The sequence below is a fragment of the Sminthopsis crassicaudata genome, chromosome 5 (assembly GCF_048593235.1).
Source record: "Sminthopsis crassicaudata isolate SCR6 chromosome 5, ASM4859323v1, whole genome shotgun sequence".
In the NCBI taxonomy this organism is placed as follows: domain Eukaryota; kingdom Metazoa; phylum Chordata; class Mammalia; order Dasyuromorphia; family Dasyuridae; genus Sminthopsis; species Sminthopsis crassicaudata.
This window is the reverse complement of record NC_133621.1, coordinates 120,496,116-120,511,267: the sequence shown is the minus strand read 5'-3', so window position 1 is coordinate 120,511,267 and position 15,152 is coordinate 120,496,116. Positions and strand designations below refer to the sequence as shown.

The window sequence follows — 15,152 nt, the reverse complement described above, 5'->3', positions numbered from 1 at the left end:
AAATATGTTTTGCAAGACTATACCTTTGCCTTTTTAAGGGGTGGAAGGGAGGGAGAGAATATGAAATTTAAAATTTTTAAAGTGAATGTTAAGTTTTTTATGTACACTTTGAAAATATTTAATGAAAGAAATAAAAATGTATTAAAAAGTAAAACAGAAAATAAAATGTTTGATAAATACCTAAGTTGGAGTAACTATACTTTGTCACTTACTCTTTCACATACAAATAGTGCACCATGAAAGAAGCTTCTAATTTAAACAACTTAAGCAATTGTAATAAAGACTTTCCCTAGAGACAACCATTGTACTTTTGTATGCAGCAATAAAAAAGAGTTCCTATTTTATCACACTGAATATTAAAAAGATATATACTCAAAGGTTCAGATTTAACAAAATTGATAATTTTCATTATTGAATCCAGGACATTCTTATATGAGGTTTGTATTTTTTTTTTAATTTTATTTTATTGCAATAGCATGTCAATGAAGAGTATGATAAAGATTTATTCAGTTTGGTTGATATCATTGTCTTGATTCAAACAGGTGCCAGCAATTTTAATTACTATTGTTTTTGTACTATCAGTATGAATGTTAGCATAGTTGTGATGGGGGAACCCTGAAACTATCCTTGACTTTTGGGGTAAGCCCTGAAACTCTCCTGACAGGGACCTACCCTTGGGGCAGTTAAATCGTTTCATTAAGATTGGCCCAGGATCACTCCCTACTTAGCTCAAACTTTAGTGGTCTTATTCAATTGGAAATCTAGGCCTGGGGCAGTGACAACATGGAAGAAATTTCATTCAATTGAAACTTCAGTCTCAGATTTCCTATTTAAAGGGCAATTTGGGGGCTCATTTCTTTGCAGAGGCCTAAAAGCAGGAATCATGCCATGCCAAGGGACTTCTTTAGCATAGCTGCTTCCCAGGAGCCCTGCCTGCTGTGAAGACATTCTCTTCTCAGCATTAACCCCTCTTTATCTCTCTGCCAGGATTTCTTTGCTAGGACCTTTATTTATCTGTCAGGACCTTGCTACTGAAGAAGTCAGTCTCCTCAAAAAAGCTGACTTATCAATGCCAATAAATTTCCTTTTGCTAGTCTAATATTTCGGTTTTGTGAATTCTTTCACGTTGGACCTGCGCTGACCAAAGAGGGGTTCCCACTACTCTCTGCCCTGCCACTAACCACATCAGTTATTTCAGAATAAACCACAAGATATAAAAAAGTTAGTTAAGAATTCTAATATTTCAGCACTCCTTGTGTTTGTAGCCCAATCATTTTTGTAAAAGAAAATCTTTGGTGATTAGTTGGTGCTGTTATTGGAAGAAAATGAGCAAAACAGCAAGTGATCTATACCATTTGTAAGGCAAAGTACCACTCTACAGATGAGATATTAATTGATTCTTCATGAACCTTTAACTCACAGGGATTTCTCTGGAAAACTCTACACTTGTGAGAATATGATGGCAAAAAAAAAAAAAAAAAAAAAAAAAAAGAGAGAGAGAAAATGAAAGATCTTAGCATTATTATAAAAATAGCTTTGATTCTAAGGACTCCTGAAAGGATCTTAAGGTCCCCTCAGGGATCCACACTTTGAGAACTTATCTTCTAAATTTGACTAGATGGGAGGGAGTAAAGTGGTGAGCTTAGGGCTGGAGGGCACCTTCCTATTTCCTATTTCAGTTGCTTGTCAAATCAAGAGAACACAGATGACTATTTTTGTATCTTGATATCCCAGTGTTTTCGGTTCAGGATCACACAACTTGCAAGTGATTGAAATCAGGTCTTCTGATTTCAGGACCAGAACTCTAATCACTGAATTATCTAGTTTCTCTGAAGAAGTCATTTTCATGTTCTGTTGCCTTAACTTCCTCTTCTTCAAAACAGAGAAATTATAAATTTATAGATCCTGAGGTTCTTTACAATTCCGACACGATACTTTGAAGGTGTGGGATTGACTTCAAGCCTTCTTTTCCCACAAGCATCTGTTTTCTCTAAGCATTACCCCTCCATTCTCAACCCTGATGCCAAGTGTGGACACAAACCTTAACATTTACCAAGAGGGGAGAAAATGTGATACTAGAAAGAACATCAGATTTGGAGAGAGAGAACCCAAATTCAAATCTCAGCTCTGCTATTTTCTTGTGTCAAGTCACTTTTGGGTCTTAGATTCTTCTCTATAAATGGAGGAGACTAGACTAGATGATTTGAGTGTTTTCCAATTCTAAATCTATGATCTATAAAGCTACCAAGTGGTGGTGATTCTCCTGGGGCTAGCGGGGTAAGGTGAAAATGATATGGTGTAGCCCTTTGGAAGTAGTCACCTGGTTTTGGAAGTGATATAGTCAGAAATGATGTAATTCTTCCCATAGGCTATCTTGCCCCAATTTAGTCTATCTAACCAGAATTCTGAACCCATGGATATTGCTGGCTGTTAGATAACAGGTGGTAAGTCAGTGATAATGGGTTTGTGAGACTAACGTGCAACAATAATGAGGTGCTTAAAGTTAATGCAGATGCAGAATTTCAGTCCTAAAAACACACCTTCAGAAGATTTCCCCAGTATTGCACCTGCCCATAATGTCAGAACCAGACCACTTTTTAACTCCATCTTTAATCCATTAGCATATCAATGACATGAAGCACCTGTTCCTCTAACTTTTCCCTATAAACTTACCTTCTAGCTCTTTGCTAACTTCTTTTGGAATTTAGCTTGCATTAATTGGCATCACAATTATAATAAACTTTGCCCCTTGACTTGAAGATGTGGTTCTGAGTCTGTAATTTCTTTTGAGATACCTCACAACACTGGTCTGAAACCCCAACATTTTTGGGGTCCCCCTTAAACCTCAACAGAAAGAATGGATAGCCTTCTCATTAGTTTTGGGCTATCTTAAGACCTCTGTTTCTACTGGACAGTTTAATAAACCCACTTCAACTGAATTTACCATTAGTAACATTTGGCTGTCTATGGTTCAGTGTTATTGTGAGTGTCATATTTTAAGCAGAATCCTTATCTTTTGAAATTTGGCCCAGAGAGGATAATAATGACTTAAAATAATTTCAGATGAGGTAGATGAGGTAGTTGAAGATCTGGGGACATTCAGTCTGAAGAGGAGAAGATTTAGGCTTACTTGAAATTTATTCTGTATGGCTCCAAATGAACTAAGACAAATGAATAATGATTACAAGGAGATATATTTTGGCTTTACATAAGGAATTCCAACAGTTAAACACTGTCCAAAATTGGAATGAATTACTTCCTTTCCCTATCATTGAAACTTCTCAAGCTAAATGTAGAAGAAATTGTTGTTTTGTTAACACTTGGATGGTGGGACTGCATGACCTCAGACTCCAATATAATTCTAAGACTCTTAGCTCTTATGACACAATAATCCTTTAGCAATTATTTCCCCCAACAACTGGCCAAACATTAAGTTCCAAATTCCATTCCTCATTTTGGTTTTGATGAGTTGAGGTTTTATTAGATCGTCTAGTCCAAATATCACTAGCCCTCTGTCAGAGTCAAAGACCTAATAGGATTTCAGTTTCAATGAAGTGGGTAAAGAGAGGAGGAGTTTCCTTGAAATCCACAAGCAACATCAGGTAATACGAATTATATCTTCCTTTCATTTCATCCTTTCTTAGTAACCATATTGAGCAGATCTCCTAATCAGAAACATGTTTTTTTTTTTTTTTTTCCCCTTTGAGACCAGGTTGTCCTATGCTCGGGCCAACTATGACTGAGAGAAGAGATTTAGATTGTAAGCTCCTTGAGGGCAGGGACTGTCTTGCTTTATATTCCCTGTGCTTAGCTCATAATAAATTCCTACTAAGTATTTATTGATTATTGACAGAAAAGAAAGTAGGATTGTTTTGAGCATCATTTTGGTTAGAGATAATGAAGCAGGATACTTTATTTCTTGCAATATTCTTAAAAAAAAAAAAAAAAAGTGAGCAGGAACTCTTTAGCTACATCCACAATTCAAATCCTGTCAACAAAGGAAAGAGGATTTCCTCTATCTCCTTCCCTGCCCCCATACAGCCCCTCCAAGCCCCCCAAAGCTAGCCTGGGTCTAGCTTTCTTTAAAGACAATAAACCTTATCCATCTTTCTGCTCATTTGTCCCTAGTTTAGTGTTGACTTTGAAATCCTCTTTTTGTATCCTCAGTGTAACTTACTTAGCTCAGTGTCTGACAAAATAGGCAATTAATAAATACTGATTGAATGAAATTCAAAACCACTTGATTTTGATGTCATTAAACCTTCATTACATATTATAAATGGGGGCAGAGTTCCAGGCACACCTCACACTATATGTAGTCCATATTGCTTTAATCTACATTTTTTCTTATTTCTCTTTTAAAGGAAACCATTATGATAGGTTCAGTGAAAACTACAAACCTGCAGATGAAATGGCTATTAATGATAATGTTTTCATTCGCAGTCAGTGCTAGAAGTCTAAAGGAATCAACCCCCCCAATAATAGAGTACAAACCTTTTATTGTTTACTGGAATGCTCCTACAACACAGTGCAAGAAGCTTTTTGGTGTGGATCTAAATCTCCAAGCTTTTGACATTGTGGCTAACCCTGAAGAGGCATTAAATGGGCCCCATGTTACCATATTTTATGAAAAAAAATTAGGTGATTACCCTTACATTAATGAAGATGGAACAATCATCAATGGAGGAATACCACAGAAGGAGAACCTTCCTAAGCACCTTGAAAAGAGCAAGGAAGACATCAAGAATGCCATTCGTTCACCAAAATTCCAAGGGCTTGCTGTTATTGATTGGGAAGAATGGAGACCTCAATGGGAAAGGAATTGGGGTTCTAAAAATGTATATAGAATCCAGGCTTTAAACCATGTTAAAAATAGCCACAAAGATTGGCCTGAAATCAAATTACAGGCAATGGCAAAACAGGAATATGAAAGCGCTGCCAAGAATTTTATGAATTCCACTCTTCGGTTGGGGTTAGGAATCAGACCACAAGGACACTGGGGTTTTTACCTTTATCCAGAGTGTTACAATTATGATTACAAAAAAGCCCCACTCACATACACTGGAAAATGTCCAGAAATTGAAATTTCCCGCAATGATGACCTTCGGTGGCTATGGCAAGAAAGTACTGCTCTTTATCCTTCTATATATTTGACATCGATGTTGAAGGATAGTACATATACCCAGAAATTTGTTCACTATCGGGTCAAAGAAGCAATGAGAATTTCCTATATGGCTAGGAATGACTATGCTTTGCCTGTTTTTGTTTATACTGGGTTATTTTATACCTATGGTACTGAACCCTTGACTAAGGTAAGCCTTCCTGTTCTGCATTCCCCTAAAAGGTGTTTTTTTATTATTAATTTTAATTATTAAAGAAACAATAGAAGTTTGGTAGGGATATATTTACAAAAGAAAATTTTTTTCAGGAAGTGTTTTTGTTTAATGAATTATTTAAAGACTTAATTCTTTACTACTTATTATGGGTATGCGTTCCTTCAAAGGTCAAGGTAACTTTGAAGATCAGTGGCAGTCACAACAAAGTTGCAAAGTAATATATTTTAATTGTAGAAAGAAACATGGATCTTGGTCCTCATGTGTGTTTTCACACTAGACTTTTTAGAAATGTCATAAAAAAGTGTTCCTAAATCTCATTTCAAAACTCAAGCTTCTAGACTGCTTTCTATAGGACATTTTTCTAGATCTTCCTAGTTATTAATGCCATCATACATATACTTATCTGTTTATATTTTTATCACTATTTCCTCTTAGCCAACCCTCCTCCTTCTTTAGTATAAAATAAGTTCCCTGAGGATAGGGACTATTTTTTCCCCCCATTTTGTTTCTATATCACCAGCAACTAGCACAGTGCCTTGCCTAGAGAATATAGGAATCAGGAACAAGATCTGATGATTTCATTCATCTAGGAAATTCCCAGGTGTTGGGTAATTATCTATCTCAATGCAGTTGCATTTAATAATCTTAGAAACAGGATTTGAAACTCAGGTCTTTGAGGCTCCAAAACCAATATTGTATTCAACTGAACATTTTTAGAAAAATTGAATTCCTCATTTGTTTTCTGACAAGTTTCTAGAAAGTATTATATGATTATCACTATTTGCTCATGAAAAAAACTTTTCAGAATGCTTAAATGACTTGTCCGTGGTCGAATGGCTAGGTAAGGTGAGTTCACATTCACACTCTGGATTTAAATTCAGAACTCTTTCCACTATACAAAGATTCCCCTTGGTAAAATATTACCATTCTTGTGACAGCTTTTATACAGTTGTATTGGATAATTCTTGTACTATTGTATCTTTATATGTCTTGTATTATTATTTAACTTTTAATGTTTTTGTCTTCTCTCTCTCATTAGATTATAAGCTCTTTGAGGGCAAAGAGTGTGTCTTATTCATCTCTGTATCTCCTACAGGGCCTAGCCTAATGCCTTGTACATGGTGACAATTTTTTTTAAACAAAATCAGATTGTGTAACAGACTCCTGTTTTCAGTTGAAAGAATCATTTGAAGTCTGGTGAAGTATATATGTGTAAATACATATATATATATATATATATATATATATATATATATATATATATATATATATATATATATATATATATATATATATATATATATATATATATGCATGATATATACATATATATATCCCTTAAAGAGAACCCTGTTAAAATAATATTGTCAAGATCAGAGATGTCAAACATGGGGTCTGCCTTGGAACCAGATTAAAATATAATTGGGAAATATTTAACAAAATAAATAAAAATACAGTAGAACAAAATGTTAATATGTGGTTTTCTGAGTCAATATGTGGCCTTCAGGGATCTTTACATATGATTTTTATTTGAGTTTGACACCACTGGCCTCTATTGTAGCATGAAGGTGGGTATGTGTCCCTTTGAGATAGTCTATCAAAACATTAATTTTTAAAAGGTTTTTTTAGAAGGGCAATGGAAGAAAATGGGCTAGATTTTTTTTGGAGGAAAATACATAACCCTTTCAATGATTTCAAGCTAATACTTCAAATAAAAATACACCTTTTAAAAATGATCATTGTTTTGGCAGTTATATGTCTGTGAATAATGGCATATCACAATTTTTGAAGAATAAAATTTAGAGAAGATTGGAGGCAACATATGAAAGGCATAAATAACCATAAGAAATACCATAAAGTATGTGTTGGGAAAAGAAAGTGGATTTTCCACATATAAAGGATGATGAATTTACATCTTTTTTAAGAGATTTAGAAGAGGGTTCTAGTGTTTTGCATAGATCCTATGTAGATCATTAATAGGTAAATGAAGAGATGACTTACACATGAGAAAGGACATAATGGGGTTGTAATCCACAACTTTGGAGGAATGAGTCAAAGACTCATTGAAGTTTTAAGTATATATTTCAAATAATTTGTTCTGAACAGTTTATGAGCAGATGTTGTCAACTCCATTTGCCACTTAGGAAGAGAAAAAATAAAAAAAAATTATTCATAATCTTAGTAATTTTTATATGCACATATTCCATGACACAATATCCCTTCTTTTTTAGCTACTAAAAACATATAATCTTGAAAAACAGACTGATTTTTCCTATTCTAATGGGTGTATTTATTAATAATGGGTGTATCACTTATTAAAGTGATAGAATTTTAAAAGTCATATTTGTCATTGATTTCTATTCATTATTTAAATACTATGTTTAAAATGTAGGATTTTTTTTATCCATTCTTTATAGTCATATACTTTCTAGGATGTAGTAAGTAACAAAGGGAAAGATGAAATTGTACTATCGTTTGTGGACAAAATTTTAGTCCTACTTATTCATTGGGTTTTAGGAATGACTCTGAATCTTCTTCTTTCTAGAATGATTTATTGTACACCATTGGGGAGAGTGCTGCAATGGGGGCAGCAGGTATAGTAATATGGGGAGGATCAGAGTATTCCAGTTCAAAAGTAAGTTCAATTTTAATTTATATTTCTCTATCAGCACCTTGAGAGAAAAGTTCATAGAATTATAGATTTTGGGATAGAATTGGTCAGGTACTGTTACTCTGGATGGCTTTACTTGTAATCCAGCTTAATTATCCCCTTTTAACACTACTATAGTTACTTAAAAGGAGATTATCCAATCTACCTAGCAAATAAGGATTTCCCAGTTGCCCACTAAGTGAAGCACCTAGGTGGAACCATAGTGCTGGGCTTGAAGTCAAGAAGACTTTTCTTCCTGAGTTCTAATGTGACCTTAGATACTTATTAGTTGTGTGAGCCTGTCTCACTGCTTACCTCAGTTTCCATAATTGTAAAATGAGCTGGAGGAGAAGATGACAAACTACTCCATTATCTTTGTCAAAAAAAATCCCCAAAACACAGCTAAAGTGAACAATTAATTACAGGGAGTATGTAAAAATCAGTAAGCTGTAAGTACCTACTATGTGCCTGCCACTATGTCAAATGTTGGCATTATAAAGAAAGGCAAAAGGTAGTTCTTGTTCTCAAGGAAGTCATAAAAACAAGATATATAGAGAACAAATTAAGGATACTCATTAGAGAGAAGTCACTAATATGGTCCCTGCCCCTAGGAGTTTCTAATGCAGTTAGAGAGACAGTACATTCAATCATAGACTATGAAAATGGGAAGGAACTATAGAGATCATCCAGGCCAACTGTCTCATCGTAAAGATGAAGAAACAGCCTCTGGGTGAGGTGCCCAAGGTGACATAGCTTATAAATTAGAGCATCTGACTGGAACCCAAATCTTCTTTTTATTATACCAGCTGTCTCTTTAATATGAATGAAATCTTAAGAGAATATTCAAGTGCAAACTACAGCATTTATTCTTAAGAACAGCAAGCATTCCCAGGAAGGGAGATAATGGATTTATATATCCACATTCAGTGTATGAATTGTGTACAGGATTTATGCTTGCTTTTTTTCTTTCTCTTGACCCATCAACCCTAAGGAGCAATCTATAAATTTACTACAATAAATCTATACATTACTACTTGTTATTAATGCTATCATAAAAAGGTAGGCAGAGAAGGAAAGGTCTTGGATATCTCAGACAAAATGTTTATAGTTGTTATTGAGTTTGTTTTTGTCCTTTGTACTCAAAGAGGACCAAAATGACATCGGAGTTTTATAATTGACTTATAGTGTGTCCAACTATGGCTGATCAGACCAAAGATGTACTGAAGTACTGACTTAAGAGTCCTGATCCTAGAATCTGAAGAACTGAGTTCAACTGTGACCTAAGATACTTACTAGTTATGCAATTTTAAGCAAATCTAATTTCTATTTGCCTCAATTTCCTCAGCTGTAAAATGGCATATAATTCTACCCCTTAGGGTCACTGTGAGGTTCCTATTAGATAATAATTTGTAAAGCACTCAGCACAGTGGCTAGCTCATAATAAATTCCTTCTCCCCACCTTTGGATGCCTGGGGCACTGAGAGATTAAGAGACTTGTCTAAAACCACTCAACTAGTATTCATGAATATAATTTGAATGCAATTTTCCTGACTTCAAAACTTAGAATTCCATGCACTATTCCAGGTACTTTTATCAATTATCTTTTATGGTTAATTACAGTCCCTATTACCTGGACAATGACTATATTATGATTAGTTTGAGATGATTTCTTTCCTTCCTTCCTTCCTTCCTTCCTTCCTTCCTTCCTTCCTTCCTTCCTTCCTTCCTTCCTTCCTTCCTTCCTTCCTTCCTCCCTTCCTCCCTTCCTCCCTTCCTCCCTCCCTTCCTCCCTTCCTCTTTCTTTCTTTCTTTCTTTCTTTCTTTCTTTCTTTCTTTCTTTCTTTCTTTCTTTCTTTCTTTCTTTCTTTCTTTCTTTCTTTCTTTCTTTCTTTCTTTCTTTCTTTCTTTCTTTCTTTCTTTCTTTTCTTTCTTTCTTTCTTTCTTTCTTTCTTTCTTTCTTTCTTTCTTTCTTTCTTTCTTTCTTTCTTTCTTTCTTTCTTTCTTTCTTTCTCTTTCTTTTTCTCTCTTTCTTTCTCTTTCTTTCTTTCTTTCTTTCTTTCTCTCTCTCTCTTTCTTTCTCTCTCTCTCTCTCTCTCTCTCTCTCTCTCTCTCTCTCTCTCTCTCTCTCTCTCTCTCTCTCTCTCCTTTCTTTTCTTTTTTTAAATAGAACAATTGCCTAACTGTCAGTGTTATAGTCACTGGAATGGAAAATTCTGTACATGGAAAGAAACCCACCACTCTGGATCAAGGAAAAAACAACTGTCCTTTGAAGCAAATTTCCTCCTCACTTTAATTTTAATATTGCCTGGGACCCTGCTGATCTTTTTTTATCCCACTGTAATCTAACGTTTCTGGAATCAAACAAAATGATCCACCTTGCTTTATACTCCTACACCAGTGCTCTCTGATGTTCTCCATGCCAGCAGTTCCAAATGTTCGGGGGTGGGGCATTGCCATACTCTATCATTGACTTTGTATTCCTCTCTCTCTATGTACACAACAAATATACTTTAAAGAAAATGAAACCACAATTCATGTCATTCTCTGAATTGTTTGAGATTAACAAATTATTGAGATTTAAAGATTTTTATAAATTGAGCCCCTGCAGGAACTGCTGGCCACGTGTTTGAGCCTATTTAATGATAAAAAACCAACTCTTTGTAGGAGTTGAGTATTCCAATCAATACTTTTGGGTATTCTGGAGAAACACTAACCTCCTTATTTCCAAGGGATGGCTACCTTCATTGCCTTTCTCCACTTCATTTCTTGGATAACAGTGCTTGTTATATTAAGTGACATACCCAAAGTCACATAGAGAAAATTTCTGAGGCTGGATTTTAACTCAGGTCTCCTGAATACAAGTCCAACACTCTATTATGCCATCTAACTGCCCCCCCCAAAATATGGATTTATGCAATTAGACTCTTGACTTACATTGATACTAGCCATTGGGGATGGGAGTGGGAAATCTCTGCCTCATTTCTTTCATTGCTATATTTCAGTGGACTTCAGACATCTGTGTGCATATTTATATAATGTAACATTTATTTAATATCTATACAATTACATATATATATCTATGGTAGTATAAAATATATTACATAAATTACATATTTTAATTATAGAATATATAATATAAAGTGTATAATCTATTACTATATTATAATCATGTACAATAGCCACAATGTATGACATATAATATGCTATAATATATTATATCATAATTAATATAATTAACAATAAATAGATGATGAATGCAACTATATACTATATGATTACTATATACCCTACAATATAATTATATTGTATGTTATGTGACAATATTATATCATAATATATAATTACATGTAATTATCATGTACATATGAGTGTGAGTGTCTAAAGTCCATTGACATGCAGCAATGAAAGGAACAGGCAGAAGTGCCCCCTTTCCCAATGTGTGATATGCATGTTATTCATAGATAGAGACAATGTTTTGGTCATAACATTTAGAAAATTAATAAAACTAAATATCACCAGCTCATATCTCCTTCCCAACCATGATTCAAATCAAAGGAAAAGAGAGTTTCCAGGAAATTTGCTAAAAAAGGTTTTGGATCCTTGTGAAAATGTGGAATGGCATTCTACTTTCTCCTTATAAATATTATTTCTCCCTTTTCCTTTTGTCCCAATTCTAGTACAAAGATACCTTGGAGATATTGTGAATTTTGTTCTAGATCATCACAGTAACAATAAAGCAAGTCACAACTTTTTGGCTTCCCAGTGGATATAAAATATAAGTTTATATTATGTGGTAGTATGTTAAGTATTATGGCTAAAAAAAAGTACATACCTTAATTTTAAAATATTTCATTGTCAAAGAGATATGCTGACCATTATCTGAGGAGCTTTTTGCTAGTGTGTGGGGGGTGTCTTGTTTTGAAGATCATGGCTGCCCACCAATCAGCGTGATGTTGCTGAAGGTTGAGATAGCTGTGGCAATTTCTTAAAATAAGACAGTAATGAACTTTGTTTTATCAGTAGGTTTCTCTGTAGTATGTGATACTATTTGGTAGTATTTTGTCCACCGCAGAACTTTTCAAAACTGCAGTTGATCCTCTCAATCCTTGCTACTGCTTTACAAACTAAGTTTATGTAATATTCTTCAATATTTTTGTGTCATAGGGAATAGGAGTCTTGAAGAGGGGGAAGGAATAAAATAACTGGTGGGCAGAGCAGCTAGAACACACACAATGTTTATCTAGTAAATTTACCATCTTATATGGATGTGGCTTGTGATTACCCAAAAGCATTATAAAAGTAACATCAAATACACAGATATTATAATAGTAACATCAAATACACAGATAATAGGTCACCATAACAAATTAATGAAACAGTTTGAAATATTGTGATAATTACCCAAATATGACACAGAAACACAATATGAACACATGTTGTTGGAAAAATGATGCAATAGATTTGCTTGACTGACCACAAACTTTCCCTTTGTAAAAAAAAAATAATAATAAATTAATTAATCCATTATCTGGGAGGCACAATAAAGCAAAGCACAATGAAACAAGATATGACAAAAATTCCTTTCCATATTTTTTTTTTTTGGTAGAAGATTTTTTCAAGGGAAGCAACATCCCATTTATTAGTAGATGATTACCATGAAGCTGTGTCAGAATGACATATCTGACATTTATCTTCAAGGAAAAAGTCTGTAAATGAGACAGACATTCCCTACCTGGTCAGAAATGGAAAATAAAAACTTAATCATTTAAGTTTAGTCAACAAGCATTGATGAGTATGGGTGAGAAGTTGTCTCTTAGTCAGCTGTGGATATTCTTTGATGTATCTGGGAGAGATGGGAGAACTTGGTGAAAATCTAAACCTAAAAGAATTAAAAATCCTGACCACAGAGGGAAGAGAATTGTATAATTGCCAGCTCAGGTCTCAATGTAATTTTTCCCCTTATATACTGCTTGAGAAATCTAGACCCTGAAGATAACCAGAAACAACTGTGAAAAGTAGAGAAAAATTTTTGAGAAAAAGACTCTAATCAATATCTGGAGGAAATGGAGTCCAGGAACAGAATGACAGAAACTTAGTGAGAGAGTTATAGTAAAGAGCAATGAGCAAGACAAAACTATAATATTCTCCTGCTCCAAAGTTGGAGTTCCATCCAGGGCGATACTGGGAGGATTTTATAATTCCCTGAGACAGGGAAGATCTTGGGTGTATACACTAAGTGGGAAAAGGATTCCCTTCACTCAAAAAGTGTCCTTTTTGTGTACTTTTGTATATAAATGAAAATGTTCTAAGTTTGTTGCCTTGTGAGCCTATGTGCTTATAAGAGGAGTAGATATTACCATTGGGATTGTAAAATATCTAAGTTTTCATGTTGTACTTGAATGGGGGGAGAGAAAGGGAAGGAAATAAAGCATATAAATTAAAGTTTCCCAAAGTATGGCTAAGCCACCCCTTTGTCAGTAGATTGCTTCTGATATTGACAGTTATATAAACACTTTGTGTTTCTATATTTCACACAGAAAAACTGTCACAGGATGTTTGCACATAGCAGGTGGTTAAAGTTTGATTTGTTGGAAAAATATCTCAAGAAATTGTTTCTTTTATATGTGAAACTATTACCTAAACTTTGCTTCCTCAAAAGCTTATAGAATCTCAAAAATCTTTCCACAAATTTGTAGAGAAACTTAATCATAAAACAAATTGACCTAAAACTTAACTATAAAACAAATTGACCTGGATTGCTCTTCACTGAAGACTATAAATGCAACAGAATGTAATTAAAATGTCATACTGTTGTAAATATTCCTTTGCTTAGTTTTTTTCTTTTTACTTTTTAAGGAAAATTATTTTAAAACTTTCAGTGAAAACAAACATATAGATAACCTTCAAATGAAATGACTCAAAATACTGATCCTTTTTATTCTACTCACTATTTCCACCCTCAAAACAGCAATGATCCCTGTTCTGGAGAACCCAGCTTTTCACTGGTTTTGGAAAGTCCTCACATTACTTTGCATCCACTTGTTTAATGTATGGATGAAAAACTTCAAGTCTTTAGCATTGTACTAAGTTGATACTGAATTCCAAATGGGTAAAAAGTCATCATATTTTATTGAATTGGGGCATTATCTTTTTCCCCTTGAAAATGAGAAATTTTTAATGGGAGAATATGAACCTTATTAAGCATCTTAAGAAAGCCAATATAGATATTGAAAATGCTATAACCTTGGAGAGAATTTAAAGGACTTGTAACTGACTGGAAGAATTGGATTCCTCAACAGTATAGAAACTGGCACTATAAAATCATATATAGAAACCTGTCATCACTCAATGTAAGAAACTGTCATTCAGATAGACCAGAAGCCTAAGTGAATATAGTGACTCATCAGGAATTTAAAAACGCTGCTAAAAATTTTATAAACATCCCCCTAACTTTAACTTTAGAAATGAGACTAAAAGGATTTGGAGTTATTATCTTTCCCTAGATTATAACAATTATGGTTATAAACTAAACCCCCAGATGTATACAAGTAAATGACCAAATACTGAAATTTCCCCCCCAAAAAAAACAAACTTGTGTGGCTATGGGAAAAATGTACTGCACTTTATCCTTCCATATATTTAGATGAAATATTGAATTCAAGTCTAAATGCCTGGAAATTTGTCTACGATCAAGTCAGAGAAGCGACGAAAATTGCCAGTATGACAAATCATGACTATTGTTTTGTCTGCTTTTTTTTCCTTTTTCTTTTTCTGGACTATCAAGACTTTGGCTAAGGTAAGACCTAAGCACAAAGCAGAGATTTTAATTCCTTTATGAAGCCTAGTAAACTAGCAGATTAAGAGAAATTTCTAGAACATTTTCTCCTACTTTAATTTGACAAACTTACTGTTTACTGTATGCAAGGCACTATTTTTAGAATTTGATAGTGAATATTTGAAATTTGAAAAGTATTTTGCATATATCATTTTGGTTGATTCTCACAAAAAGCCTATAGGGTAAGTGCTTTTATCCCCATGTGAAGGATGTAAAAGACCCTCACCCAAAATTACTACACTCAGTAGAAGGCAGAAAAGTTGTTTATTGAAAAACCACTAGAGGATGAGCCATCCCATCACCAGATAAGAAAGAGAAAACTTGTGGTAGG

At 34.1% G+C, this 15,152-nt stretch overlaps 1 protein-coding gene across 2 annotated transcripts; it reads left to right on the top strand.

Moving 5' to 3' along the window:
• The first annotated feature begins 3,444 nt into the window (after window positions 1-3,444).
• Window positions 3,445-14,693, top strand: LOC141543173 (hyaluronidase-1-like). 2 transcript variants are annotated; one of them, XR_012482366.1, is made up of 4 exons: window positions 3,445-3,602; window positions 4,365-5,312; window positions 7,882-8,173; window positions 10,174-10,517. XR_012482366.1 is itself a non-coding variant. In XM_074268092.1 (4 exons), exons 2-4 carry the CDS (start codon window positions 4,374-4,376, stop codon window positions 14,639-14,641), a joined length of 1,041 nt encoding a protein of 346 aa, XP_074124193.1. In that variant the 5' UTR covers window positions 3,445-3,602; window positions 4,365-4,373; the 3' UTR covers window positions 14,642-14,693. The 2 variants fall into 2 exon arrangements, 1 of the variants encoding a protein (XP_074124193.1); XM_074268092.1 differs by lacking the exon at window positions 10,174-10,517 and adding an exon at window positions 14,630-14,693 and having other exon boundaries at window positions 7,882-7,971.
• Window positions 14,694-15,152: the final 459 nt, after the last annotated feature.

Excerpts from the sequence above, each read along its gene's own strand:
- LOC141543173 (XM_074268092.1), top strand. The coding sequence starts at position 4,374 with ATGATAGGTTCAGTGAAAACTACAAACCTGCAGATGAAATGGCTATTA. Across the intron at positions 5,313-7,881 it reads GTACTGAACCCTTGACTAAG|AATGATTTATTGTACACCAT; the intron begins GTAAGCCTTCCT and ends TCTTCTTTCTAG.